This window comes from Phallusia mammillata, chromosome 7 (assembly GCF_965637545.1).
Source record: "Phallusia mammillata chromosome 7, kaPhaMamm4.hap1.1, whole genome shotgun sequence".
Lineage (NCBI taxonomy): Eukaryota > Metazoa > Chordata > Ascidiacea > Phlebobranchia > Ascidiidae > Phallusia > Phallusia mammillata.
In genome coordinates this window covers 23,743,511-23,770,660 of record NC_137258.1, presented here as the reverse complement: position 1 = coordinate 23,770,660, position 27,150 = coordinate 23,743,511, and the positions used below count along the sequence as shown (strand labels likewise).

Sequence of the window (27,150 nt, the reverse complement as noted above, 5' to 3'; positions counted from 1 at the left end):
TACAGCTATAAATAAAATAAATCTGCTAAACTTTTTTCAATGCGGATCCAAAACAATATGTGGAAGGCAGTGATCTTGATTGGAGGCCCAGACAAAGGTTGGCGTTGTAAATTTTATATTATTACAACTGCTAACAAGTTTTTATTTTAGGTACAAGATTTCGTCCATTGTCACTTGATGTCCCAAAACCTATTTTTCCTGTAGCTGGAATTCCAATGATACAACATCACATTGAAGCCTGTTCTAAAGTAAGTTTGTTTTTCAATCTTATTCATGTGTTCGATTAACCTCGATCATTCAATATCCCATGTTGTTTTCATTTAGTGTATTTTCAACTGTGAGGTTTTTGCTGCCTGATTCTGTGTCTATAACTTTCCTTATTCTGTGTTTTAAAAGAAATGTTGCTTTTTAATCTTCAATGTCTAGAGCGGAGCATAAATACACTTCTCTTCTGCAATGTGAATGTGATATTATTAATTTATCTTTTCGATACCAGGTTCCGGAAATCAAAGAAGTAATTCTCATCGGATTTTTTCATTACACAGAAATGCTGAAGAGTTTTATCACCATGGCAAAACAAAAATATTCTCTTAGCATAAAGTAAGTTGCCAATTATACTGTTCATTTTTTTGTGTACTGTGTGGTTTGATTTTATCAAATAACGAAGTTCTCTTAAAGGAGGAAAGCCGATTTAATCAGTATGCTGTTATTTTTGTGTAAAATTTTACTTTAATTATTGAAATATTTCAGGTACCTTTCTGAGTATGGTCCCTTAGGAACCGCCGGCGGTCTGTATCATTTCCGTGATCAGATTCTTTCTGGGACACCCGAAGCTTTCTTTGTTTTCAATTCTGATGTTTGTTGCAACTTTCCACTGTCTGATATTCTGCATTTTCATCAATCTAAGAATGGTGACAACAGAATCACAATCGTTGCTACAGAGGTAGAAGCTTGCTCCTTGATTTTTATTTGGTCTTTAGCTCCAAGTAAAAGCTACACAAAAATGTCATCTGTCTTTTGAAAGTTGGGTTGTTTGCCAGTTAGGTTTATTAACCAAAACCATTATTTCTTGAATCAAGATTTATACCCAAGGTTACCATACCGTCCTTATTTCTGAGATTTGTCCTTATTTTGAAAGGCAATGTCTTTGAAAAATCTATTGTCCTATTCTAAGAAATGTCCTTCTTGACTTGAGTCCTTATTTTGTCTATAACATCCACAAGTCAAACCCCTGCTACAAGTTCAAGTAAACCTAGACCTGAGCTGTTGTGAAATGCACAAAGTATTTTCTGTGAACAAGGAATCGCTGGAACCTATTGTTTCTGGCAAAAAATATGGCATGAGACATGCCATGGCTCATATAAACGCACAATTTTGCCCATACGCCATACCTAATACATTCACCCCTGACTTTCATTGTTACAGGCCACACACAGTGAGTCTATGAGTTATGGCTGCTTGGTTGAAGACGAAAACACAAATGAAGCAACTCATTATGTGGAAAAACCTGAGACGTTCGTTAGCTCCCTTATCAACTGTGGTGTTTACGTTTTTACTCCTGACGTCTTGCGCTGCTATATGGCCGAAGTATTTCGACAACATCAAGAAGAAAGGTTCGTTTGTAACAATGCCCATATGTTTTTACTGACTTTACCAACTTGATTTTTCTGACATCTTGCTGCATGTCATATGTGACAATGAGCAAAAACGTGAAAGTGTTCTTTTTGGGTGCTAGGGCTATTATGACAGCACAACAAATTATTCACTGCACTTTTTGAATTTTTGACTACTTAAAAAAGGGCAAAAGTGTGATCAAGAATCTTAAGTTTGTTAATAAAGAAAACATAAGTGGTCGAGTTGAGGTTCGAACCGACAATCTAACGATCTATGTTTTACAGCTTGGAGATGGGAATGGGCGACAGCAACTTCCCTGACGCAATAAAACTTGAGACGGAGATATTGGCCGGATATGCCGGAAGTGGAAAAATGTTTGTCTACAAAACCAAAGAGATCTGGGGTCAAATTAAATCAGCCGCGTAAGTATATGGAGAAACCTTAGTTCGAAATTCTCTAAAATAATGTTGCAATTTTAGGAATTTGAAATATTTGTTAGTTGGTTTCCATTAGGTCATTGCTGTTAGAACTACGCCAAGAATCAATTTTCTGGTTTTGAATTTCACTCGGTGTATTTTTAAATCTTTCAAAAACTTAAGACTAAATTGCAATAACGAGAAAACATGTTTTGATTCTAAAATGAGAAAATAAAAGTTCCCAATCTCTGTTTATGACAGCGGTTCTCAACCGGGGCCCATGGCCCTCCAGGGGGGCCACGGGTGTAGATTCACCAGAAACACCCACAAAAAGCCATTTTCTTTTTAACTTTATTCCCTAATTTAATCGACTATTTCACATACTATTTGTCTATACTGAGGTTTCTCAGGACTACGGATTCTTGTTTACTCTATTTCGACCTTTTTAAAGTACAGAATTCCAACACGAGATTGCCATTTACATTTAAGGGGGCCACAGGTCCTACAGGATTACTTGAAGGGGGCCACGAGGCCAAAAAGTTACTTTTACGGGGCCACGGTCCACGAAAGGTTGAGAACCACTGGTTTATGACGTCACACAGCTTTGGTTCTAATCTGGAAAACGTGACTTTGTTGAGACACTAAAATATTTAAACTCGACAAAGATATTAGGAACGTCGCGAATTTCAACCTCTTTTCTTTCTTCTTAATGCAGATCGGCTATCCACGCAAACAAGTTATATCTCTCCGTGTATCGACGGACAAAACCTGAAGTTCTAGCTAAGAAAAATCCGGACGGTCCGATAATTAGAGGTACTGACATCGTTTGAACTGAACAGTATCATACCCTCCAACAGACAGCATGGTCATTGGCGATCATCGTTTATGTGATTAAATAACTAAAAATGGAAAACATTATTCAAGTAACAGAATCAGTAAATGAATGTGCACATAATATTTAGCCTAAGTGACATCTTCAAGTCTTTATTCGAATAGAATTAATTCTGTACAATAAGCGATTTAGGTATATCTGATCACGCAATGTATTAATTTTTTCAGGTGATGTTTTTATCCACGAAAGCGCTTCAGTTGACCCAACAGCAGTTCTTGGTCCGAATGTTACACTGGGTGAAAATGTTGAGATTGGAGCGGGCGTTCGGGTTTCGAATTCCATTGTTCTGTCCGGAGCCAAACTTAATGTGCGTGAAAAAAATATCCTATTCAAAATACAATACTGAATATAGCTTGACTTTTTGGGCGAAGAATATGACTGATGTACAATCATCACAAGTACCTTTATTTCGAAAAATGTTTTTTTTCGCGTAATAATGCGTTGATACAGCTTTTTTGGCAATTGTTTTCTTGGTAACGATAACTTAAGGGAATTGTTATTTGTGAAACTTAACAAACTAATTTGGGCACAAAAATTTTATTCTTAAAAATGTAACTAACTTTTTTGAAGAGTAGCACAAATAAATGTATTGGTTTAATTTGTCCCATAAAAAGTCACAAGCTATTATAATGCATTCACACAAAAAAAACATCTTAGCTGACAAACCATCCTCCAACTGTTACAGGACCACTGTTGTGTGTTAAATACAATTATCGGGTGGAAATGTAAAGTGGGTGAATGGTCACGTGTTGAGGGAACCGCCCAGCAGCCTGATCCTAATGCCCCCTACTCTAAGATCATCAGTGGTCAGTTGTTCAACGAAGACGGTAGACTTATACCTTCTATCACAGTGCTAGGTAAGCCATTTTGTTTTACTCTTTTTTTGTAAACACATAATAGGTGGTTAGGGCAACTGAAAAGTTGTACACACAAACACAAGGTTATGGATCCTAACACCAGCAACTACTTTTTGTGTTTTCCGAGCAAAATAACGTTTTGGACAACTCCTTGAAAAGACAGAGTTGTTAAATCGTGTTGGTTGATTCTGTACAGTAGTAATTTATCTATACTGCCATAATGTACTAGGCAACTGTATTTTCAGGCTTTTTGTTTTTTTGCCTTTATAAACGCAACCGAGTGGTACTCACAAGGTTACGGGTTTTGATACCAGCTCGACCGCTTTGTGGTTGGAAAACACTACTTTTTAAATGACAGCGTATGTTAAATCGTGTACTTGTAGGTTGCTCGGTTGGTTCTATACAGTACTATTTTTTTTACTATCAAAATGTACTTCGAGCATAAGCATTATAATATAACTAGCCCTTTGTTATACATTTTCAGGTAGAGAGGTTGACGTTGCCCCGGAAATTATCATTCTTAACAGTATTGTCCTCCCGAACAAAAACATCCATGCAAACTCGAAAAACCAGATTATTCTTTGAACCAAACTACAATTCGGAATGATAGTTCTGTTTCACACGCCGCATCAAAGTAGGCAACGAAGACATAAAAGCTAACTATATTCTTTTTGAAATGTAGCCTTTCATTTGTAGTGTACAAAAACTAGAGATATAAGCACACCCTAACCCGATATTTGTAAAATGTTGGCCCGAATTATACTAACCACCAAAACACTACGACACAAATCTGGCAGAGTATGAAGTCAGGCCCAAATTAAACAAGTTTATTAAAACTTAAACCCGCATTCTACCCGAAAAACAGCACCCGACTTACAACTCTGTTACCAACATAAGGTTTTGCTTTCACGAACCATTTTAGTTTGATTTAGCGTCTGATATTTAGTGCAACACGGCTATGCAAACTTTTTTCTTCACCTACGACTTCAAACTGAAAATCATTTTGGTTTAGGTTGCGAATTTACCTATTCAAAATCTGTTGACAAATCCAATCACTATGGTAGCATTCACCAAGTGTTGTATTCGTTGATACCTTTACCTTTTGTATGGGCCTTGTTGCGGTTGTCGGATCGCGTTCGATGGCGCTATCTGGTGACAGAAAAAAAACTGTCATCAATAATTTCCGCCAAAAATGTGCCCAATTGTTATCAATGTAGTAGATTTTTAGACATTTGTTATTGCTATCACATGTTGTTTTTTCAGTTTTTTTTCAAATGGTGCACTAAAAACAAACATTTAATGGACATTGTAGCCTTGTTTACACAGTTTAGCCAAAAACCTTAACACTATTGTATTGTTGTAGGCTGTAGCCCAGTGGTTCTCAAACTGTTTTTTTTTGTTGCGACGCCTCTGGAAAAGTTTTCTGGACTTGCGACGCACCATCAATAAAAAGTTAATGAGGAAACTTATTATAAGTTGTGTTTATTGACACAACAACAAAAAGCCACGAAACGAATATTCTGCGACGCCCTTGGAAAATTCAAACGACGCACCAGGGCGTCGCGACGCACAGTTTGAGAACTACTGTTGTAGCCTAAAGTAATTTGATTTAATTGGCAAAATACCAATTAGCTTACATATTACTTTGCAATGCACTTCACTCGAGAGATTTAAAGCGTTAGTTTATCGAAGATATGATGGGTAAAAGCCATACAAGAATAACTGACACTTAAACTATGATATTTACAAGCTATACTATTTCTCATTGCACTGTATTGTAAATGCCCTTCTTCAATAGACCTATATTCTTTAATAAATGCGTTCCAATATATTTTGTTAAACCACATAGTAGCGTTTTGTTGTCTGATTTCTTAGCCATTGCTTGTTACCGCGCCTTATTCGTGTAGTATGGTTTTGTAGTGCTTCGCTGTTACCACGTTGGCATAGCAACCCAAACATATATTTTCCCCGCAAACTCAAGTCTTCGTGTTTGCCTAAGCCAGTGGTTCCCAGCCGGAGGGATTTGAAAACTCGAGGGGAGGAACTTTAATTTTTACATGTATCATGGTTTAGCATCTACTATGCAGTGTATTGGGGAGGAATGAAAATGTTTTGAATTGTGAAGGGAGGAATTCATCGAAAAAGGTTGGGAACCACTGGTTTTGCTGGACTGGCTTAAGCGTTAAGTGGTGTAGAAATTAAACTGGGATCATGTGATTTCACGCTTCAGTACCTCTCCGGTAATTCTATCTGTTGTGTGCAATGAACTGTAAAATTGAGTTACCTAAAAGCCCTGTCGATTTCAAGCATTCCAATTTCTCACTTCATCCATTTCGCTCTTTTTCAATTGTTCACATGCGGTGTTTTTCTTTTATTTTTGAAGACCAAGTGCAGTTGCAAAAACTAGAACAGTTGACAACAAGCGAATACAATCAAAATGCACAATACAATTCAATACCCTATGTGACGTCACAGATAAAACCGAATGCCACCATTGTTGTTGATGCACAACAAACCTATTTGTTCTGTGAAGCGTTCTTCAATGCGTGTTTGCTTTGTTTTCTTGCAGTTTTTGTATTTTGCCAAAATATATATCATGTAGCAGGTTTCAAGCGTTTATTTGAAGTCAAAGTTAGTAAACCAATTCACAAAACGTGAAAAATGCATATTTCTTAAACTTGGAAGACGTAGGTATAGAAAAAAAAATAACTTAAAATAGCACACATGAAATTATGGAAAAGAAATAACTGTTAAAATAGCACACATGAAATTATATGGCTTTTGTTGCTCTATAATTGAAGTAATATAACGAAAAATACCTGGAATTGGTCAACATTGGAACATTGTGAGCAAAATAACAAATATAGTAACAGAATAAGTGCATACAAAACAGCAACGTATTGCAAAATTTCCCTAAAGATACCAGTTACCGTTAAATCTTATTATTCTGCGACACGAAGCTGTCAAAGGTACAAAGCACAACAAGGTGACGAAAAACCTGTTAAGATTTTCTTTGGGACTTGAACATCAAATATAGCACCCCAAAAAACACCTACTCTGACGTCAGGCGTCACATGATGATGAAAAGTCACGCGGAACGAAAAATTCCGTGTCGCTCGCTGTACGCGAGCCAAACAGCGGAACCGAGCGGCAAATACCCCCCATGACTCCTTGAGCAAGGCTTTTACAATAATTGAACCGAGACATGGTTTTCAAGTCACATCAAGTAAATGCAAATCCAAAAGCCAACATTTCCGGCTTGTTTCCCCCGAATTGTGACGAAAAGGGCTTATCATTATAAGTTTCCAGTGGGATTTTTAACCACAAAACTATTGAATACATTTGTCGCATGTCAAGTAATAATTCAACACAAAGTCAAAAGTGTGTAATATGGGATGGGCCGAAACTACAAGCGTTAGTCTTTGCCTATAGCACCGACTCTTTTAAGTGGAAACTTGTTATGCTGTAAACTGGTTTGCATAGTAAATATCAGCTAAAAAAACTTTAGACTAGTGGTTTTCAACCTTAACAATTACAAAATATGCAAATAGATAAAAAATCCCACAAGTTTGACATCACATGAGTATGACGTCATGAAATGTAAAAAAATGATAATTTCAGTACCAATTAAGTACCCCACAAAAATATGTAAAACTTCGTCATTTTTAAACGTCTTTGGGGCTAACTATCCCAGGGGATTAAGAACCACCGCTTAAGACTAACCCGACTTTTAACTCATAACCTTTACGTTGCAAAAACCGAACAGTAAAACGTAACAGCTTGGTTTGCAAAATCATTTACATTTGCAAGTGCAAGAGGCCTCATATTCTGTTTTCCTGCATCCTTTTAGGTTTCGGAAGAATTTGTGGTTTTTGAGCCGCTACATAACTCCCAGTTTGAGGAGATCCATGATTATGTGGCATCACATCTTCCTTAATCTCTATTTTTGGGTGTTCGTCCACCAAGTGTTCGTAATCACTGTCACTGTCGCTTATAGCTTCCACAGGCGGCCTCGATCTCTCTTTTATAGCTTGTGACACAGTCTGCATATGTTGTCTCTCCAAGTCCTGTCCCAAGGACATCGCACGCTCCCGGTGTCTGTCCTCTGTCTGGTAAGTGATGTAATGGTCTTCCCCTTCAACGTCTTTACCCTGTTGTGTCAAATCTTCCACCGAACGAGACCATTTCCTTGGAGGTTTTTGCACGGGAGCAAGATTGATCTGTAGAAATGCAAAACAAAGATGAAACAAACTTTTTTGCAAACTAATGCCGTTTTAACCACAAGTCAGAAGCTTGAGCGGTTCATGAGAGTTTCCAAAATTTTAGTGAATACAATTTTGGTACTGCTTATTAAATACCACTTGATATGGCTACATGACTTTAAGTCATTATTCCAAACAGAGGACCGTAGCCTGCCTATACTACTGTCTTGTCACTATAGCTGTACAGATCAGACAGCACTGGTTAAAACTGTGTGCACTGTCTGCAGCTTACTTATTTAGACTGAATCTAATAAGAACAAGGATAAATTGTTCTGATTTTTCCCCATAAACCAAATGGTGCACTATTCTTCAGACAAAACCAAATTGTAAATGCGACAGCCAAACCAGTTTCAAAAGAACATATTTTCGCACATACAAATCATGTAACATACCTTACAAGAATGATATTACTTTGCTGGACAAGCAAAGAAGAAAAATGTATCAAATGAGACTCAGAAAAAAATACAACATATTAACCTTGCTGGTAGCGACAATGCTTGGAGATGGTGACGTAATCGAGTTGCCTTGTGTGACCACAGGTCTGATGCTGACGTCATTGCTTTGTGACGTGGTACGCTTTTTGGGTTGAGGGGTGTTTGTTGTGTCGTCATAGAACATGTGATTCTGAAAACCGCGCGATTCGTCGTGTCCTGGTGACGGACGACCATTGGACGCAGGTGACCTCGGACCCGTTGCTATTGGCAACATGCGGGGATGGTCATTTGTAGCGGTTGTCGTTTGGGCTTGTTGTAGTGGATAAACTGAATCAGGTGGCAGGTCGTAGACCCGTTCCTCGGTTGGCGTCTGCTTTTTCAGGTAGTGACGTTTCGCCAGGAACCACGTCACAGCAACTGAAATTGCGTTAGTGACAAAAACACAACCTAGCACTATTCCAACGACTGCGCCGTCAGGAAGCATGGTTGCTGCAAGGTATCTGTGTTAACGAAATTGTCTGTTTAAATGCGAAACCGTACACAAAGTTAAATCATAAAAATGACAACTTTAGTAATAGATCAATACCATCAACAGCATGGCTTAAACTGACTATCACTGTTGGTCTTTTTAATACAGTCTTTTTAATACAACTATAATACAGTAACACACATGGACGATAAAATGATTGCTACAAGGTATTTGTGTTAAAAGAGATGTTTGTTTGATTAAAAAAACAAGCTTAAACCACGCGTTTTTTCACAACAAGCCTTTTGAGGATTTTGAATCAGTGAAGCGAAATTTCTCGAAGCTTTTTCTCTCTCTTTTTAACTTCTGGTGGCTTTTGAAGATGAAAAATTTCTGTAAACCACTGATCCTACGAACTTTTTGTTTGCCTTTTTACCACGACAGCATGACCAATTCAAGCCCTAAAGTGTATCTTTACGCCCGGTTAAACACCGCCAAACTGGGGATTATGATATAATCACTTCAATACTGCATATCAGTGGTTCTCAAACTTTTTTTGTTGCGACGCCTCTGGAAAAGTTTTCTGGACTTGCGACGCACCAGCAATTAAAAGTTAATGAGGAAACTTATTATTAAAGTAGTGTTTATTGATACAACAACAAAAACCCACGAAACGGAATTGTTCTGCGACGCCTTTGGAAAATTGAAACGACGCACCAGGGCGTCGCGACGCACAGTTTGAGAACTACTGCTGTATGGGAATACAACAATTTTTCTTCACAACAAAAGGATAAAAACTGATGTTTTAGTCCGCCATTGCGTGATTAATTGATGTATTTCATAAAAAACGTACCGCCGGCTCGGGTACATTTAGTGTTGAACTTGTAATCTTGTCTGACAAACAACTTTTAACAACGTGCAAATGTAACATTTTATACTAGTAAGCTGAAACTCTTTCTAAAATCGATTGTGCCTGCTTGTTGTGAAACAAGCGGACATCCTTTTTTTAGAAGCATCTTATTTTGGCGAATGGCCAACCAACCGTAAGTACCCTAAACAAGGGTGATCTGGTTTATGTTATAATCCAACATTGGAGGCAGTGGTTTTTTTTTAATTTGTGCCACAACAACAAATTAAATTTTCTTTAACGGTACACTTGGGTACGCTGAAACTATTTAAGTATGTTTAAGGATATGAAGAAGCAGCATTAAGTAACTGTACATGGCCATTGTTATAATGACTAATAACAAATAAGATATCAACAAATTTTCGGTGGTACTAAATACCGCATGATACCGTATGTTACCGCATGTGACCCCATGGTATACCGCATGTGACCGCATGTTATTACAGGGCAGGAAGTTGTAAAGGACTTGAAGATGCTTTTACGAAAAATATAATTTTGCGGACTTTTGAAAGCGCTGACGGTTAGAGCTATTTGGGTTGGGTGAGGGTTTGGAATTGAAATAATGCTAGAATCTGGTCTAATTTAACCTTACTGGGGCTTACAGAGTTGCAAGTCGGGCCGGGCTTTTCGGGTCGGGTTCGGGCTTGGGTATTTGTGAGAAAACGGGCCTAAAACGTAATTTGTAATTACGTGTCCCCAATTTTCAAAAAAATCAGCTAAGTAATAAGTCTCTGGCTTTGACCTAATGCCCACTCTACTTTAAACCGTGTTGTTTACGCCATTGTCTACTATTGTTCATTGTGTTTGTTGTCTTTCTCCTTTTTCTTTTTTATTTGTTTTTTGGGTCCCAGCATAGGCCTGTCAATCAAAATTTCGGGCCTAAACGGGCTTCACAAAAACGTTTCGGGTTCGGGCCGAGCTTCGGGCTTATACTTTCGAGTTCGGGCCGGGTTCGGGCTCAGATTTTGGGCCCGCTTGCAACTCTGGGGGCTTATTTTCACATTTCACACACGCATGCGGTATTCTAAGCGGAATACCACGCGGTAACATGCGGTATTTAGTACCACCCACAAATTTTTAGCTCTTCCAGCACTTTTTACTTATATGCCAACGTTGCGATGTCCAATACGAGACACCTTCATTAGGGTAATGACATAAAACAAAATTTGTTTATCGACCGAAAAATTTGTAACTTAACTAAAAGTATGTTCGTAAAATACGTTTGGACTTCACCGGTCGGCAGCTTGGTCAAGTTTGCCTAACCTAGACAGAGAACCAACATGCCGTATTTCAGTCCCTACAACTTCTATTTGTCAACTTTGCCTTTCGTTGCGATACGGTTGAACCTGTAATCTTTTCAAGTACAACAGACCGATAAATCAGTATATTTTGGTGTGTTATTATGAAAGGTTCTAGCCATGCTACACTGACAACACGTTCAAGGTGTCTGAATTTAATAACTCCATTCTATTCACAGCGCTTATAGCAACGCATATACGGCTGCAATTCCCAATTTGAAACACAATTTCAGTTCTGTTCGCGACGACTTGCCGTTTTTATGTCAACAACAATAAAAAAAACTCCTAATATTTACGACACCCAACTACAGGGCTGCATATGTAGCCAAATTTAGCTTGTTGTGATAAACGGTCCTTTCGCTACAATATCAATCACAAGTTACATGCAAAAACAGCTTTGTATAGTACACAATCTGAACAGGTGTAACAGAGTCTCACAAAAAACATAACACTTACGCTGGTTCTATTGTTACAAAACACTCGCTATTGTTCGGTGCATTGTCTTGTTTGGTAAAAGATTCACTGCAGAACTGAAAAGTTTCAAACTGGTTCATATTATCCTCAGCTAATGTTACAGAATTCTTCTTTCTCAGCGAAGTATGGAAGAAAATGCCTGCGAAATCAGAATCAAAACACCACACTTTTTCAATCAACTGTCAAATGTTAAAGGAAAACTGAAGGCAACAGAATTTCCAAACGGTTGGCGAGCAACTACCGCAAATCCGCAGAATATTCAACTTAATGATTGACATTGGACTTGCGTACAGAGAAGTCTTTTATAAAGTGTGCCAGTCGACACCGATAAGAAATGTTTGCACACTGGAATTCCTGAACAAACAACACACTTTTTTGGAATTCAAATTGGGCTAATCCTTTAAATTTATGTGTCAAAAACGCCATAAAACGTACTAAACACATCATAAAGCAAAATACGAACAGGTTTTTACGTCACATATCCTAAAAATATCCCACAAATATCTGAAGCTTGTGCCAGGCTTGCTGTATTTGTTCTATTCACTGACAAACTCGGTAAATATGTGGTGAACAAAAAGGTAAATTTTGTCCCTCACTTTTTTCCTGAGACCTTTTCTTCGCACATACCTGCGTAACCGAAGCAGAACTGTGGCCTCTTGTGTTGTCTCTTTCTTTGCGCGTGATTACTGAAGTGTGGAGGAACCGCTGTTTTTTTGTTCCTTTACCTGTATTCCAGAACACAACCACAACCAACAAACAAAAACGTCACCAAAAACATAAAATACTTAATGATCTGTAGCTTTTATGAAATGATGATATGTGTTGTATATTTTTAACTCTGTTGTAAAATATAGCGTAATTTTGAAAAAAGGCACAAATATATCTCACTGCATAGAGATCGTAAATATCAACATTACCATTTGGTGGCGCGAGATTGAAACATGTTTTGTTGAAGTAAAAAATAACCAAAAAGGAAAGGAAAACTACCATGAATTCGTTAAATACGAAAGTTTGAGCTCCGAACTTGGCATAACACGATACTACAATAATTAAAGATATGTTGACAACTATGATAAAGTTTTTAACTTGGCTACAGAGGGATTTGCATAAGTTTTAAATGCTCAAAAAAACTTCATGTCAAGTAATTGCTTCAGTTAATTCATTTCAGAATAAGCTAGAAATAGGATATCTCAGGTACTTAGAGAAATATGTGAAAAACTTGCCTCCAGTTTAAATTTAAAAAAATTATTAATTTATTGTTTGTATAAATGCGTTTTCTTATATATTGACGTTTTAAGTAAGCTTCAATTGTTACAAATAACTTTTTTGGATATTAAGGGTTTAGACAGGCACAATGAAGTGCGTTTTACCAGCGGTTAACGTCAAACTATTTGCTAAAGCTGTGCACTGCCTTGCAAAAATTGGTTCTGAGATTTATTTTGAACCTCTGGAAAATGGCCTAGCACTGAAAACGGTCAATTCTTCTCGCTCTGCGTACGTTTGTTTTCTGTTCCATCAACCAATGTTTCAAACCTACGAATATGAACCGACTAGCAGTGAAAATGGCACATTGTCCGAAGACGTAGAAAGTGATGGTTTTCGATGCAAGATTGCAGTCAAAACAATGTTACAAGGTACTGTTATATTGTGACCAGTGTTTTTTTAAGGTGTTTTGGTGTTTTTGGTGTAAGGTGTCCCAAATTTCTCCAGCGGTTTCCCAAATAAGCAAATATGGCTATTTTTTGGTATTTAAATGAAACACTTGCGGTCTCTTAAAACTACTGAGCAGTCACCCAAACCAAACCTTAAAAAACCCCTGAATTGTGACTATCTCACAATCCCTAAAAAAGAATATTTTTATTTTGTACCATGTCTTTTTGTTGACTGACTTTACTGCAAAGCCTTGTATAAGTCATTTCTTTGTTTAATTAGCTTGTGTTATAATGGTGAAAAATATGCACAAAAAGTGATGTTAATATCATAGCAAGTTTATCAACAAACTTAAAATTTGAATTTCAGTATTAATACAATTACAGAGACATTTGAATACAATTATGTATTACAGTGTTTAAGTCTTTGAGCACAATCGAGCGATCAGTTGAATCATGCGACATAAACTTTGATGGAGAGAATTGCAAACTTGTTTTCCAACTCAAATGTCGACACGGAATCACTAAAACACATCATCTTACTTACCAAGAATGTGAATCACTGCAGGTAAGCTGGTTTTTTAATACAGAAGCAGTTAAACGAATATTTAAATATTTGCCTCCAGATTGTGAACCCCAAACCTTTCATTTGTGGAGAAAAAAATGTGGTTGATATTCCAGATAATTGCATGAAAAGGCTGGTCAAATTGGATGCATTTGTGAGAGTGGCAGTTTGGACAAACCAATTTCTTTTTACTCAATTTAAAACAAAAATGTGGCCTGGATTATAGCTGTAGGATATATATACAAAACAATTATGTTGCCCTATTTTTGCTATATTCTGTGGTTACCAACAGTTGCATTCTGAAAGCAAAACTTCATAAAAGTATTGAATCACTAGTGATTATCACTATTATAAACACAGCATTTTCATTTATATACTGTCTTTTTACTTTGTTTGTAGGCAGTATTTGCCAAGGATTTGTCACCAAACATCTTGAAATGTGAACACAAACTCCTTACCGATGTAGCAGCAAATTTCTCCACCGGCCTTGAGGAGATTTCTATGTGTGTTACTCCTTGTCAAGTTAACCTAAAAAGCTTTGTTAACGAAGACGACGAAAATGCAAAAATTATGAGAACAGAAATGACTTTGAATCCTGAAGAGTTTTCTGATTTTCAGGTGAATTTTTAGCACTTATGTTTGTTATGTCTTTGTAGCTCAGATTTCACAAAAACATCTGCCATCATAAAGATAAGTAGGCTACAGACAGTGTGCACTGTTTCAGCCAACATCATATTATCAGTTCAGCTGGTGACTAGACAATCCCAACAAACTGGAGCGGAGTAATGTGACTACACTAGCCTATACCGTCATTGTCTTGTCACCAGCTGCACTGATGAGACTTTGCAGGCTGAAACAGCGTACACTATCTGCGGCTAAGATTGCACACAACACATATGTGCAGGTATGACAAACATACATTTGTTACTAAAATTGGCCATAAAGCATTTAATACGGTTTTAGATTGGAGTTGACACTGAAGTCACTTTCTGCCTGAAAGATTTGAGAGCCATCCTTGCATTCTGTGATGTAGCAGGCACCACCCTGGAAATGCATTTTGAAATAGGAGGCAAACCTCTTATCATCAGCACAGAACAGGAACATTACTTCCGCGCAAACTTTGTTATGGCAACAGTTGCAAATGACGAAGATTCAATATCACAGCAAGCGGAAAAATCAAACAATGTAAATTTCTCTTCAAACACTAGAAACAGATCAAGAACTACAGCTTCAAGAAAACATGGTTCGCATGCTGCACCACCACGAAAAATTTCACCTAAAAAGAAGTCATCTACACTTAATAATGGACACAGGTCTGCAATGAAAATGCCTGTCAGCAAGGAGGTGGATTTAACAACTTGTGAACATGAGATTAGCCCAGAGATCCCAGACCAAAATCAAATGCCTGTTGATGATCCTGAACATTCACCTCCATTCAAAAGAATACGATCTGTATTTTTTGAGCCAAGTCAAAACCTACCTGATCATTCAATAGTTGTGTTGGCACCTGATTCTGATGATGATATGGGCAATTGAAGATGGTCCCTTCAAAGTTGCAGTTAGGCTTTCATATACCAAATACCTGCTGTGAGCGAACGAACCTGGTATGTGTAGTAAGGTAGGTGATGTGAAAGTTTGTGATTTTGTCACACATTTTTCCTATTTTAAAATTCTGCCATTGTTTCTGACACTGTGATTATTGCTTCTTTTGTTTGTTTGTTTGTCATATTGTTCCATGCGGAAATAAACAAAACAACACAAAATGATTCTGTGTTAATCAAAAACTTGTCTAAAACCCAATTTTTATGCAGTACCTTTTATTGTAAAACTCATTGTGCTTCATTGTAATCTTAAGAGGGGCAAAGAAATGCTAGTGGACTGGACACCATTTTTACTTCGCTTAGTTTCATTCGCTGAAAAACTTGTTTAAACCAATGGTTTTAAGGCTTTTAATTCTGTGGCCCAAATATTTAGTCTAAATCAGTTTTTGGCTCAAGTTTTGCAAATACTTGTTTAGTGGTCACTAGTGATTATTGTGGCTTTATAAAATAGTTCAAATAGCTCTGTAACCAAATTTAAACGTTTTTACTGCGACAGTTTTTAAACCACTCCCTTTAACATTTGAATAAGTGGCATTCCATTTTAATTATCTTTCTAACTTTGACATGGCAACTATGACAAGACGCTTTTCTGAAGACAAAATAACAAGCAGGCATCAACCTCCCTGACAATTTATTCTTTCGGTAAAAAAACAGGCTAGAAAAAGTCGAACAGAACAACAAAATGAATCGCTCCCAACAACAGAATGCCGCATGGGACAGAAGAACAGCCGTTACGCTACAGAAAAGCAAAAGCTGTCAACAAAAAGCATCAAGAACGATGGAAATGATATGGACTTATGTATGTACAGCGGCATTAGAAGGCTACTTTCACATGCCAAAATACACTCATTTAAATCGGGGTTTTGTTGTCACAGCGGATTGGGGTTATGGCGTTGCCTGAAAGTTGGGGACTCAAAAAACTGGGCGTATGTAACTGAAGCCTGCTACAGCAACTTGTAAGGTAGTCAACGACGAACAAAAAGCGATTGTTGGTGGACGAAAAAACGGTAACAGGGGGAAACAAACTGGAACATATCACGAAACACAAGTTTGTACATCGCTTGCAAAATAGGTCTTTCGTTTAACTTAGTTGATGCACTGGGACGAAACCTTAGAAGCGATCGGATATTACACATTAGGGTGAAAGTAGAAAAGTTTGAACAAAAGTACACGTCACAAAAATACGTGTTTTAATGCACTGAAATTACAGGGTACTCTGTGATATTGTGGAATTATGACGCGGTACGTCGCGAGGTTAGATTGTGCAAGAATATCCTACAGACAGCCTCGAAGCTTTTGTGCAAAGAAATAACGAAGTAGCGACGGAAAAAAACAAAGAACTAGGTTTACCAACGCACAATCTAAATGGCAAAAAGCCGATTTGAACCACGGCACGGTTTTGAATGCACTTGGCCTTGGGGGGAACACCCTTAGTAGTTCAAATGTTGCGTTTAGCGACACCTAACGGTGATACTGGTACGAAAGCAGCGCGAACGCACTTGAAGTGAAAATTTGAGCGAATGTTACTTTTGCATACATTGCGACCAAAAGTCAAGAAAAACCAGGACTTGAAATAGCCAGCAACGATATAAAATGGGAAGTTGACCTTAATAAACGGCCTAAATTTGATTTAGTTGCAGTTATTAACGTTTAAGATTTTTTAACAGTGTAGTACAATTTTCATATTTCCTTCGCACAAACAGGCACATGGTAGATTTTCTATTTGTATTAAGTCTCATCGGGCTTTACGTATGATAAATTTGAATGTTAAACGTGTACAAAACCCCACATAAGACAGCCTTAACCATGAGGAAAAAATTGAATTACTTCACGTGTGCGATTTTCTCTGTGAAAAAAGGCGATGCATTCTAATGCTATAAACACCGTACGACCTTAAGGGATCGTAAGTTCGCATTTTACAATTTGATTTTGGATTTTACGCGCAGATGTAGATGTTCTGCATGTAACACAAATACAAACACCACGCTTTGTAGCTACGTAAATGTACAAGTAATGCACGACGTAATACCAGCGCTGTTAGCCCATTTACCTGTTTTTAAACACAGAAAGGTTTCGGTTGGCCGATTAGGTCCTGTTTAATGCAAGATTTATCAAAAGAACTCTATGTTTGGCCCAAATTGAAAAAAAATACTTCTTACAATTTTCGGCAGCTCAAACTAACATAACATGCGGATTTCATACTTTGCCACAGGGCAGTATTTTGCAACTAAAAAAACACAACAACAGTGAAATGAAAATAAAACTGAACAACAATTACCAAAAAATCACCTCAACCTTAAGACCAGCCCCTGGAGCGCATCCCGTTTAATTTCTTCTGAAAAGTCTCGTTTCTGTCAATCAAAGTCGGTTTTCGAGTCTCGCAAATTTCAGGCAGCGCTTCAGCGGTGTCGCCGTAACCATGGAGATGACCCCACGCCTGGAGGTCATCGTTGCTCGCATCCTCCAAATATCGAAGTTCCATTCCAGGGCTAGGAGCACGTGGTGAGCAAACGTCATTGAAACACGTGACTGTTTCGGGCGGTGTGATTGGACAATCTTCGTCGGCTTCCATTTCATGATCTTGCGTCGTGCAGTTCTGATCTGTCGCAAGTGAAAAGTATAGCAGCGAGTTTAGACACTTTGCGTGGACAAAGTCGGTTGTCAAATGTACATGTAAGGTCCAGTGTCTGCTAAAGAGCAGCGAGCTTATACAGACAATCTTGAAATCGCAGTTTAGGGGCTGGTTGCGTGTTTTACACACAGCTATGTGGTGTCAGTCTTCGACATAGCTTTTGCGCTGGACCGAACAAAAAATCACAGAAAAGAACACATCACTCCGGCACACAGAAACTAAAAATGCGCAAAACCACACAGAACAGCGACTGATGTAAAGGAAGAAAGGGTTAAAATTGTCTTTAACTGCCGTGAAACATTTCCATCTGCCGTTCGATAAGATACTGTGCGTAGAAACTGCCCCTGACACCGGCAACTTGGGAAGAAGGCGTGTCGATCGTGCCGCAATCGTCCATTGACGAATCAGAGGTCATCATACCGCAGTCAGTGTCTTGTATGTGTGATGACGTTGATCTTTGCTTGAGGTTGAATATAGCAGCAGAGTTGTCGGTGTTGTGGTCGACTGCAACGTGTAACTGCTGGTCGCCATGGAAACGCGGTTGCTGCAGGTGCTGAAAGGGTTCTGCGCGAAAACGAAGCTACGTCATAATAGGGAGCGCGCGCGGTTGCTATGTGACGTCACAAGAACGAAAATGCAAACAAACAGCAACAATCAAGGCATAACAAATGACTGCAAACGCCAATATGAAATCAGATCAAAGGGGACTTGGTCAAAAATCGGTTCTCAGACAAAATGCGAATGTAAGTCGCCGATGACTTGGTGAGGTTTTGAATCGAACGCGCCTGGCCATTCGCCGGGACAGAATAATTCATCCTCATATTGGGGCATCCCCTTAAGCTGCATGACGTATTTCTCAGCTGACGTCATCACTTCTTGGCTGTTCGCTGGCGTGGCACAAACGTGACCGTTGCCAGTCTCAAGGTCATTTTGTGACGTCATATCGACGTCATCGCAGTGTTTTTCGGTCGCTGGGTGGCGCCCTGGGGACAAAAACACCCGAGTTCCGATTTTGCTTTGCAAAGAGCGCTACGCGGAATCACAAGAGAGAAATAGAAAAGTGATGACGCGGCACGGCGTTGTGATGTCATACACAGTGAGTATGATGTCATACACGGTCGCCATAGCAACCGAAAGTCAATAATATCCGTTGGAATAAACTGCGGGCGGGCGTTGACTTTCAGCAAAGGTCGTCGTTGCCACGTGCTCATCGTCATGACAACAGCAGTCCATCGAATCGTTAATGACGTCACTATGCGAACGCGCTTGATCGGGGCGGAAGAGAAGTGACGTCATCGTGAAGGTGACGTCATCTGCTGTGCGATATGTCGGTGTGGGTTTGTGGTAATGCAAGGTTCGCGGGTTCAAATCCCGGCAAAAGCACACACACGGTACGAAATTATGCAAAGCACAGCAAATAAACACAGAAAGAAACAAAACCATAGTGTAATTTCACGTGTGCGAATATTGCGCCATTTTATCTTGCTGACATGCAATATGTATGCAGACCGGACAATACATGCAACATAGAAACTTAACAAAAGACTGTGTATGTTCCAAACGCAAGATCAATCCTAATACAGATTTAATTTTCCATTTAGTTAACACTTGCGCATTTTAACAACCCAAACATTTATACACAGTAAATCCCGGTTAATCCTGACACATTTTGACCAAAAATATTGTCAAATACCTGGAGTTTTGTTTGAATTAGGCCAAGATTCGGATTAACGAAAACCGGTCTAACCCAGGTTTACTGTATTTGTTCACGCACTTCTCACAAACATTTGACTGCACAACTTAACCTTTTGCGCTGTTTTTAACTTCAAGACCAACTCAAACTTGCGCTGGGAACATAGACATCACATCACAACCGCTAGCTAGCGCAAAAGAGCCTACCTGCAACTCGTGCTCGCTTCAGGCTGGGAATGCTTTCGTCGTCGTATCCCCGTTTTCGCATCGAACACCCGTTTGTGATTGGATGATGTTCGTTCACGTGACCACTCCAACCGTTCGTCATTGGCTGATGACCGTTCACGTGACCGTTGCCGCCGTTCGTGATTGGTCCGTGTCCGTTGCCGTTAGAAACGTGAGCGCCCGAGTTACCTGGAAGTTTTTGGATTGTGATAAATAAACTTCAGATTAATTAGGGCGTGTTTTATATGAGTTCAAGGACTAGTAACATTTAGCAAGTATGTACACGAACTCAGACTTGTTTACAATGTAACTTGCTTCTTACCGTTTGCGAATCCGTTCACTGCATGGATCGGTGTGAGGTTAGCGACGGCTGATTCCAACACTCTTGCACATTCGATGAAGTTTTGCATGCTGGCCAGGTCGCCCGCGGTGTGACCGTTGTCGTTACAAATGCTAGAAAGTAAAAAAGAACGTAAAAGTTTACAAGATTGAAATAGAATTGTTTTTTCACAAAATAACACAGTTTTGACAACACTTGTAACTAATAAAGGAAAAAGGACCTTTATCGTTTTTTTTGTTGTAACACTTTTTCAACGCGATTCTGTTCGATTAAGGAACTAAAGATGCTATTTAGGCGAAATATATATATTCCATTTAAATATACATTCATTGACTGATTCTGTTTCTTAAAAATATTTTCATTCTCAGCTATTTATTGTCATAAACGGTGATCGTAAATACCCATCCTGTCTGTCGGAGGGCCTGATACGTAAAAAGTGTTTTATTGCCATCCCAACTATGACGGTAGGAAAAGGCGCCAAAAAATAAAGTACGGTGTCAACAAGCCACCAGAGGTCGATATGGTTCCAAAAGTACACTTTTTTTCAATCCACGAATTGTTCAAAAATTTGAAATTCTTCTTGAAAGTTAATAATCTTATTAAACTAAGCCGAAAATGAAACGAAACAGTAATAAATCCCCCATGTACCTTTTCCAAAATCGGACTCAAGGCCCCCGATTTGGTTTTACCACCACAATGACACTTAAAAAAATATTTCGCCAGTCATTATTAGCAGCAATGTACCGCACTTGTCACATTACAATATACACTGATAGTGACGACATAATTATATCACCATCAATCACGAGACATAAAATTTTCCACACTGCTCGACGATTCACATTTTTTTCTCTCTTCACGATTTTTCGTCACGTTGCTTAGTAACATACGTAGTAGCGCTGATAAATGTTAGGCTTGTTTGTATGGGAAAAAAGGTCGCGCAAAAGTGCTGAATAACCGCATAGCATCGAATAGTGAACGGTGATAGGCACGCAAAATATTAAACTTAGAAATTTTTGTCACTAAAAAGTTGAAAAAACCTCATTTTTTAGAAATTATTTAACATTAAAAAGCATAATCAGCAATACTGTAATCGCTTTTTTGTGTGTGAATAAAACATGTTTTTTCCAAAGTATTTTTGCACAATTTTAGAACACCAAACATCACCGGCAATTAGCAGAGAATTCAAAAAAATCGCCTGATTTTTCGTTGCACGCTGCTTCCGCGTATAGTAAATTACGTGAGCACAGAAAAAGCGTCAAGTCGCTTGTAGCAGAAACACGAACTTTAATACGCAAATTAGCACCAGCGTAGCGGGGTCAACAAAACGTGAATTAAGGAGCAATTTTTAGAAGCCCTTACAAGTTACTTGATACGAAAAGAGACAGCCACTATACATTCGCGCCCACGCAAACTTTACCACACTGCTGGGAGGGGGAGATTTATTTGCAATTTAAGTACGCGAAACTGATAGTTTTATCGGTGGTGTGTCTATGTTTGATTGTTGCAGACAAAGGGAGATTATGGCGTAGAAAATAGACCGTGTTCTATAACAAACAAGCATTGTTGTTCGAATACACACAAACAAAGGCTGAATGGCGACAAAACCCTTAGTTAAAACAAATTGGTTCCTCATTTAAATACAAAAGTTGTAACAGATCATGAAATGAAATGTGCATTCAAAGACAATTGTAACAAAAGAACCGAAGCTGGGTTGTTTTTACACGATCCATCTTTGCTCAATGGTGCGTAAAGAGAAATTTTAAACCTGCTAAATGTGGTTCAAATTTGACTAAATTGCCTCTAACATCTTTTTATAATCTAGTCCTCTAAAGTTTGTTGAAAGCATTCATATAGTTGCACGAAGATAGATAATTAAGTAGGGCGTTTAAGCAGCACCTTACAACCAGAGTAAATTAACGTATTTGGTAGCTCCTTATTGAATTTTAGACATTGTCGAAAGTGTAAACAAAAAGCAGCCAGCACTGAAACTACAGTACAACATGGAATTGAAAAGGTAGCTATGAGCAATAACACGCAAATACGGTTTATTTGTTGCACTCATTTCGAGCCCTGCGCTCTTTGTGCTTACGTCACAGTAGTAATGATTGTTCTGCGCGAGAAGCCGCATGTGCTGCGCTCAATCGCTGCTTCCCGCTCTTTTTCAAGTGTTTAAAAGTTTGTGTTAACAAAGTATGGTCAATGTGTTTTCCGAAATGCCATACTTGCAAAGCTTAACACACAACGAGCCAAATTTTGTTCTTCGCACTGAATTATGCAAATTAATTTGTTCAAATCATTACAGCGAAAATATTTATCAATTTAAATACACTGCTTCGAAGAAAAAAGCGGTCTTTTGGTTAATATACCTTAGTTAATGAGTATCTATTTTGCAAACATCTCAAAACGAAACAAATTTACGAAAGAGACAAATAAAGCCTTTCGATTTGCCGGTCGATAATATTAGAGAATATTACAGCGTATAGTAAGATGACAAAAGGCTTGCCGCAAAACAGATGGTGCCTAAAATAAAGTGCGCTACTATCTTTTCACTCCAAACAGTGGTCACCAGCCCGTTTTGTCTTTTGCTGAATAATTGATAAGGCATTGTAGATGGAACACAAATCTTTTTCTGTCACCCACTAAGACTAATCCTGTTAATTTGTGCTTTGCCAATATTAAATCTTATTGTTTGACCTAGTAAATTTCATTTATTAGCTGCAAACACACTCGTTTTAATCGTGAATGCATTAATTAATGTACAGCCAAAATGTCAAACAGGCCTTTTATAAGCATTTTTTAAGCCAAAGTTGTTATCAAGCCTTTAATTTTATTTTGTGTTAGCGGTTACAAATAAAAACCACTGGTCTAAACAGTAACACACTTTTTGTGAAACTGAGGCAAAAGCAAAGCCTTCAAACAAATCTCAATATTGGTGATAGCAGCAGCAGCACACTTAGTAGACCTATAAGATGTAATTAGTGCAGCAGTCCAAATCTAAGAGCTCATTATAATTAGTGCATCCCAAAAACACAAAAGCAGAAACTGACGGCCAACAGAGATTAAGGTCATAATTCCAACCTCGCATGCCCTTCGCTAATTATCTTCATTTATTCAATGTTACCACACAAATTAAAATTGTTCGAATAAGGAGACAACAAACAATGCATTTTTACACAATCAACTATCTAATCTATGTTGTTAGACGAATTACCCAAACACTTGTGCTACAGCGAACAGCAAAAAAAATTCCTCACATGTTAGGTATAAAGTGTTGGGAACGCAAGTTAAACGGATTTTAGAGTAAATTAAAAAACATCGCATTAGAAATAAGCTTAGTTGAAAAGCTTAATCACATTTACTTCTGTACAGCAGACAAGGATTACAATTTTAGAGTTAGTTTTGGTGTTTTATTCACTTCTGCCTATGTGTTTTTATCATTCTTTAAGTGAAAGTAAACGCCATTTACCGATTGACGAAACTCAATAAAACGTGAAAATAACAGACTTAAAATACATTTAACTCTGCCGTAAAACTTTCTTTGGTAACAAAAACGCTTTAAGTTTTTTAATGTAAAACATCATGTGCATTGTGTTTATTTGCAAGATGTACTGAAAATATTTTTTGTTCAATCGGACAGAGATTTTCCACATTAAAGACGCTTGTGTCAACGACTTGACCTCAATCTCGGCGCATATCGACGTTTATCCTATTTGTGGTTGTACAACACCCTGCCACCGTATCAAGCCTTAACCACGGGTAAAGCGATCGTTTACACCTGTCTGTCAAATTGGACCGATTTTCACAAGTGTTCACGCGTTTTTCGGAAAATTTTATATTTTAACTGCTAGATCAGTGTTTTTTTTAAGGTGTTTTTCAAATTTCTCCAGCGGTTTCCCAAAATTTGCCAGTAGCCTAACAAATAATTCGTTTAAGCAAAGATGGCTATTTTTTGGTATTTAAATGAAACACTTGCGGTCTCTTAAAACTACTTAGTGGTCACCCAAACCAAACCTTAAAAACAAACCTGTGCTAGATACGCATTTTTTGGCTTAGTACTACGTCATGTTATATTCATACCGGTCCGTGTAGTGCATGTGCATTGCATTATCTTTATCCGTTGGCATTAAATGACAGTGACGTACGACCAACAAATCATTTGTTAAAAATATATTGTTTGAAACACTGCTCGTGAGAAACACGCAACAAGCGAACAAATCAAACTCAAAAACGGGCGCGTGCAGACGTTGCTCGCACACACATGTACACACACGCGCACACGAGGGCCAGGCGATGCATCCTGTGTACAGCAGAAACGCATCTTCTGGCGTATAAACAATGCACGGTCGTCAAAACGTTCTACATCCTGTCCCATGCAGGCATTTTACTACTACTTGAGACAAGTGCAAATTACAAAGCAACAAACACCAGACGATCACGGAGGTTTTAATCACAGGCCCATGGGATTAATTTGGCAGCAACGGAACTACACAGCCCAATAACAGCTTACAACCGTGCATCAAGGTGTTGCATTTGAATCGGTGTGTACGGTTTTCAAATGCCCTTAGGCCGTATGGAAGCAATCAACAAACGCCATTATGGGTTACTCTAGCGCACCGTGTAATGCATTGAAAGTGTCTGTACTATCATTAGCACGGTTATACATCTCTTGTTTTTCTTGAAGACATTAGCAATGTAAACTTACTTTGCGTGTGCACCGCTCGTTACAAGTACTTTAATGCATTCAACATTCCCCACTCTGGCAGCTTTGTGCATTGGTGACTCGCCGAGGTAGTCCTGCAAAATATGTTGTATGTCATTTCCTAGCAAATATATATACAACTTCTAAGGTTTACTACTTGGTAAATACATATATACATGCAACCATTGGTTATTACGCCTTCAATGGGCCTAGCGTACCATGATTTACATGAGTGTGCCGTGATCGCTGGTCTGCATGAACGCTTTAGGGTTAATCCGGTTTATGAATTTATGTTTTGAAAATCATTATCGTAGTGAATTAGTTTCTTTGAATAATAACTTGCTAAATCAGTTGCTACCTAGTGACCACAACTTCAGACATACAGTCGTGTTAATATACCGAATTTAGGTTTCAACAATCTTTCCAGTTAAGTGTTATCTTTATATTTTGTCTGCCACCGAGGTTAAGTACCAATCAACACAACACATAGCGTTTGAAATACTACACTACACAAGTTTCGTTACAACTGCGATCAACTCGTGGGAACGCCAGGATTGCTAACAAAAGTCACGTGGTACGTGCTCACCCGTGCATGAAAATCCGCGCCGGCCTTCATGAGTTCAAGTAGAGCGGTGGGGTGGCCTCCGAAAGCTGAAATGTGCGCTGGTGTCTGCTTAAATCGGGATGTCCGTATGTTCACACTGACCCCTGTGCGTAGGAGGCCGTTCAGGCAGTCGATCTGGTTGAAAACGTGTGAAGATTAATAACTTCCTTACACTTGCATGACTCATATAGACAGGGACTTATATTTAGATTCAAGTATATTCAGTAAACACGAATATATTGTACAGTTTTAGTACTGAGCTTGTGTCACTTGCCAAATTGAAACGTGTGTTCACGAATAAAAGCTTCCCCCTATGTGTCCAATACAGTCGTTTGAATTGCGGCGGTTTGGAAATAATAAGTGATCGGTGCAATTAACTTAACTACCGGCTTTTGCAAACATGTTTAAGGCAAGATTAATTAACGCCTTAGCCTGTAGTTTGCCTTAAAAACCAACGCAAAAAAATTGTCGAAAAAATAATTATTTTCAGTTTTAATATTCACAACAGATAGTTGCTTTGCTGTTAAAATTCCAAAGTAGTGCGAAAAAAAATTTGTTAAGTAGTAAAAGAGCAAAGCTAGTCGCTATATTGTGTATAGAAGGAGCAGAGCATATTACTACGCCTGCAGTGTTGACAGAGAAACGAAGAGCACTGCAATATCTCGGTAGGCTTTCGGGTGGCAACTGAACGCAAACAGCAGGTAAACATACAAATTCGCGTCAGTTTGTAAATAGTATGAATGTCTTGGTGATAGTGCTGAAGTTAAAATGCAAGTTTGAACAATGCTCTACCATTGTATTGTCTAGACTTGATGACAGTATGAACTACAGAAAGCACGTTGTATAAATAAGTTAAAAGTTTAAAACTGTTTGCATATTTTTTATTTCCGGAGCCGATATTAAAAAGTGGCATCCCAATTTACCATTGTCACCTATAGTGCTAGCAGAAAACTTAAATTGAAGGTACTGAGAATGAAACAGCCAATTATCTAATTCTAACCCAACAAACACAGATTCTGAAAAATAAACACACCGCGGTGTGCTTTGCTTTGATGCTAACGAGCGAACGAAGCGCGACATGCTTAGTTTAGGGAAACGACTAACCTTTCCGAAGTACGCTGCCCAATGTATAGGCGTCCAACCGTAAAACTGATCTTCAGCGACCATTTGATCGGGCGTCGCGATCGCAACCAGCCGGGAAAGGGCGACCGCATCCCCGTCGCGGCAAGCTTTGTGTAGCGGGAACTGTTTTGAGATTACTTCTTCACTTTCTGTTCCCCAGAAACCCAGAGGTGTATCGTTGTTACTATCCATGATTACACGACGCTTTTCTTCTCGTATTCGATGCAGGAACTTTGTTATTAATGTCTTTCGCTCCACTGTGGCCGAAAGCAAGAACCGAAACTGGAACGCTGTCTCAAGCAGACAGAGTTTGAAATTTCCCTATAACTGCTTGACACCATAAAAGACAAAGCAGCAAAACGACTGAATCTGTTGGTTAAAAAACAATAATGTCAAAA

General features: G+C 38.5%; 4 protein-coding genes across 10 annotated transcripts; 2 read left to right on the top strand and 2 right to left on the bottom strand.

The window, feature by feature from the left end:
* The first annotated feature begins 38 nt into the window (after window positions 1-38).
* LOC145237030 (mannose-1-phosphate guanyltransferase alpha-A-like) lies at window positions 39-6,385 on the top strand. 3 transcript variants are annotated; one of them, XM_080099729.1, is made up of 11 exons: window positions 39-97; window positions 151-248; window positions 497-600; window positions 751-943; window positions 1,426-1,613; window positions 1,899-2,036; window positions 2,746-2,843; window positions 3,090-3,229; window positions 3,608-3,779; window positions 4,264-4,413; window positions 5,143-6,385. In XM_080099729.1, exons 1-10 carry the CDS (start codon window positions 40-42, stop codon window positions 4,362-4,364), a joined length of 1,290 nt encoding a protein of 429 aa, XP_079955855.1. In that variant the 5' UTR covers window position 39; the 3' UTR covers window positions 4,365-4,413; window positions 5,143-6,385. The 3 variants fall into 3 exon arrangements, with proteins under 3 accessions (XP_079955855.1, XP_079955854.1, XP_079955853.1); XM_080099728.1 differs by having other exon boundaries at window positions 4,792-6,385; XM_080099727.1 differs by having other exon boundaries at window positions 4,264-6,385.
* LOC145237031 (uncharacterized) lies at window positions 6,374-12,251 on the bottom strand. The gene is made up of 3 exons (XM_080099730.1): window positions 11,603-12,251; window positions 8,519-8,975; window positions 6,374-7,999 (listed from the first exon to the last, which is right to left on the bottom strand). The coding sequence occupies exons 1-3, from the start codon at window positions 11,698-11,700 to the stop codon at window positions 7,601-7,603; spliced, it is 954 nt and encodes a 317-aa protein (XP_079955856.1). The 5' UTR covers window positions 11,701-12,251; the 3' UTR covers window positions 6,374-7,600.
* Window positions 12,252-12,936: 685 nt separating this feature from the next.
* LOC145238465 (cell cycle checkpoint control protein RAD9A-like) lies at window positions 12,937-15,605 on the top strand. The gene is made up of 4 exons (XM_080101656.1): window positions 12,937-13,254; window positions 13,686-13,837; window positions 14,234-14,452; window positions 14,798-15,605. The coding sequence occupies exons 1-4, from the start codon at window positions 12,975-12,977 to the stop codon at window positions 15,368-15,370; spliced, it is 1,224 nt and encodes a 407-aa protein (XP_079957782.1). The 5' UTR covers window positions 12,937-12,974; the 3' UTR covers window positions 15,371-15,605.
* Window positions 15,606-16,049: 444 nt separating this feature from the next.
* LOC145238466 (ankyrin repeat domain-containing protein 10-like) lies at window positions 16,050-27,150 on the bottom strand. Of its 5 annotated transcripts, none has more exons than XM_080101657.1 (6): window positions 26,735-27,149; window positions 25,613-25,765; window positions 25,030-25,121; window positions 20,307-20,437; window positions 19,967-20,173; window positions 16,050-18,036 (listed from the first exon to the last, which is right to left on the bottom strand). In XM_080101657.1, exons 1-6 carry the CDS (start codon window positions 26,942-26,944, stop codon window positions 17,732-17,734), a joined length of 1,098 nt encoding a protein of 365 aa, XP_079957783.1. In that variant the 5' UTR covers window positions 26,945-27,149; the 3' UTR covers window positions 16,050-17,731. The 5 variants fall into 5 exon arrangements, with proteins under 5 accessions (XP_079957783.1, XP_079957784.1, XP_079957785.1 ...); XM_080101658.1 differs by having other exon boundaries at window positions 18,036-18,631; window positions 26,735-27,150; XM_080101659.1 differs by lacking the exon at window positions 16,050-18,036 and adding an exon at window positions 18,567-19,050 and having other exon boundaries at window positions 26,735-27,150.

Excerpts from the sequence above, each read along its gene's own strand:
- LOC145238466 (XM_080101657.1), bottom strand. The coding sequence starts at position 26,944 with ATGGATAGTAACAACGATACACCTCTGGGTTTCTGGGGAACAGAAAGT. Across the intron at positions 20,438-25,029 it reads ACGAGCGGTGCACACGCAAA|CATTTGTAACGACAACGGTC; the intron begins GTAAGTTTACAT and ends TTTACTTTCTAG. Across the intron at positions 18,037-19,966 it reads GAAGCGAGCACGAGTTGCAG|ATCAGAACTGCACGACGCAA; the intron begins GTAGGCTCTTTT and ends CACTTGCGACAG.
- LOC145238465 (XM_080101656.1), top strand. The coding sequence starts at position 12,975 with ATGAAGTGCGTTTTACCAGCGGTTAACGTCAAACTATTTGCTAAAGCT. Across the intron at positions 13,255-13,685 it reads AGTCAAAACAATGTTACAAG|TGTTTAAGTCTTTGAGCACA; the intron begins GTACTGTTATAT and ends TATGTATTACAG. Across the intron at positions 13,838-14,233 it reads AAGAATGTGAATCACTGCAG|GCAGTATTTGCCAAGGATTT; the intron begins GTAAGCTGGTTT and ends CTTTGTTTGTAG.
- LOC145237030 (XM_080099729.1), top strand. The coding sequence starts at position 40 with ATGCGGATCCAAAACAATATGTGGAAGGCAGTGATCTTGATTGGAGGC. Across the intron at positions 2,037-2,745 it reads GGTCAAATTAAATCAGCCGC|ATCGGCTATCCACGCAAACA; the intron begins GTAAGTATATGG and ends TTCTTAATGCAG. Across the intron at positions 3,230-3,607 it reads TGTCCGGAGCCAAACTTAAT|GACCACTGTTGTGTGTTAAA; the intron begins GTGCGTGAAAAA and ends CAACTGTTACAG.
- LOC145237031 (XM_080099730.1), bottom strand. The coding sequence starts at position 11,700 with ATGAACCAGTTTGAAACTTTTCAGTTCTGCAGTGAATCTTTTACCAAA. Across the intron at positions 8,976-11,602 it reads TTTGTAACAATAGAACCAGC|ATACCTTGCAGCAACCATGC; the intron begins GTAAGTGTTATG and ends TCGTTAACACAG. Across the intron at positions 8,000-8,518 it reads GCATTGTCGCTACCAGCAAG|ATCAATCTTGCTCCCGTGCA; the intron begins GTTAATATGTTG and ends GCATTTCTACAG.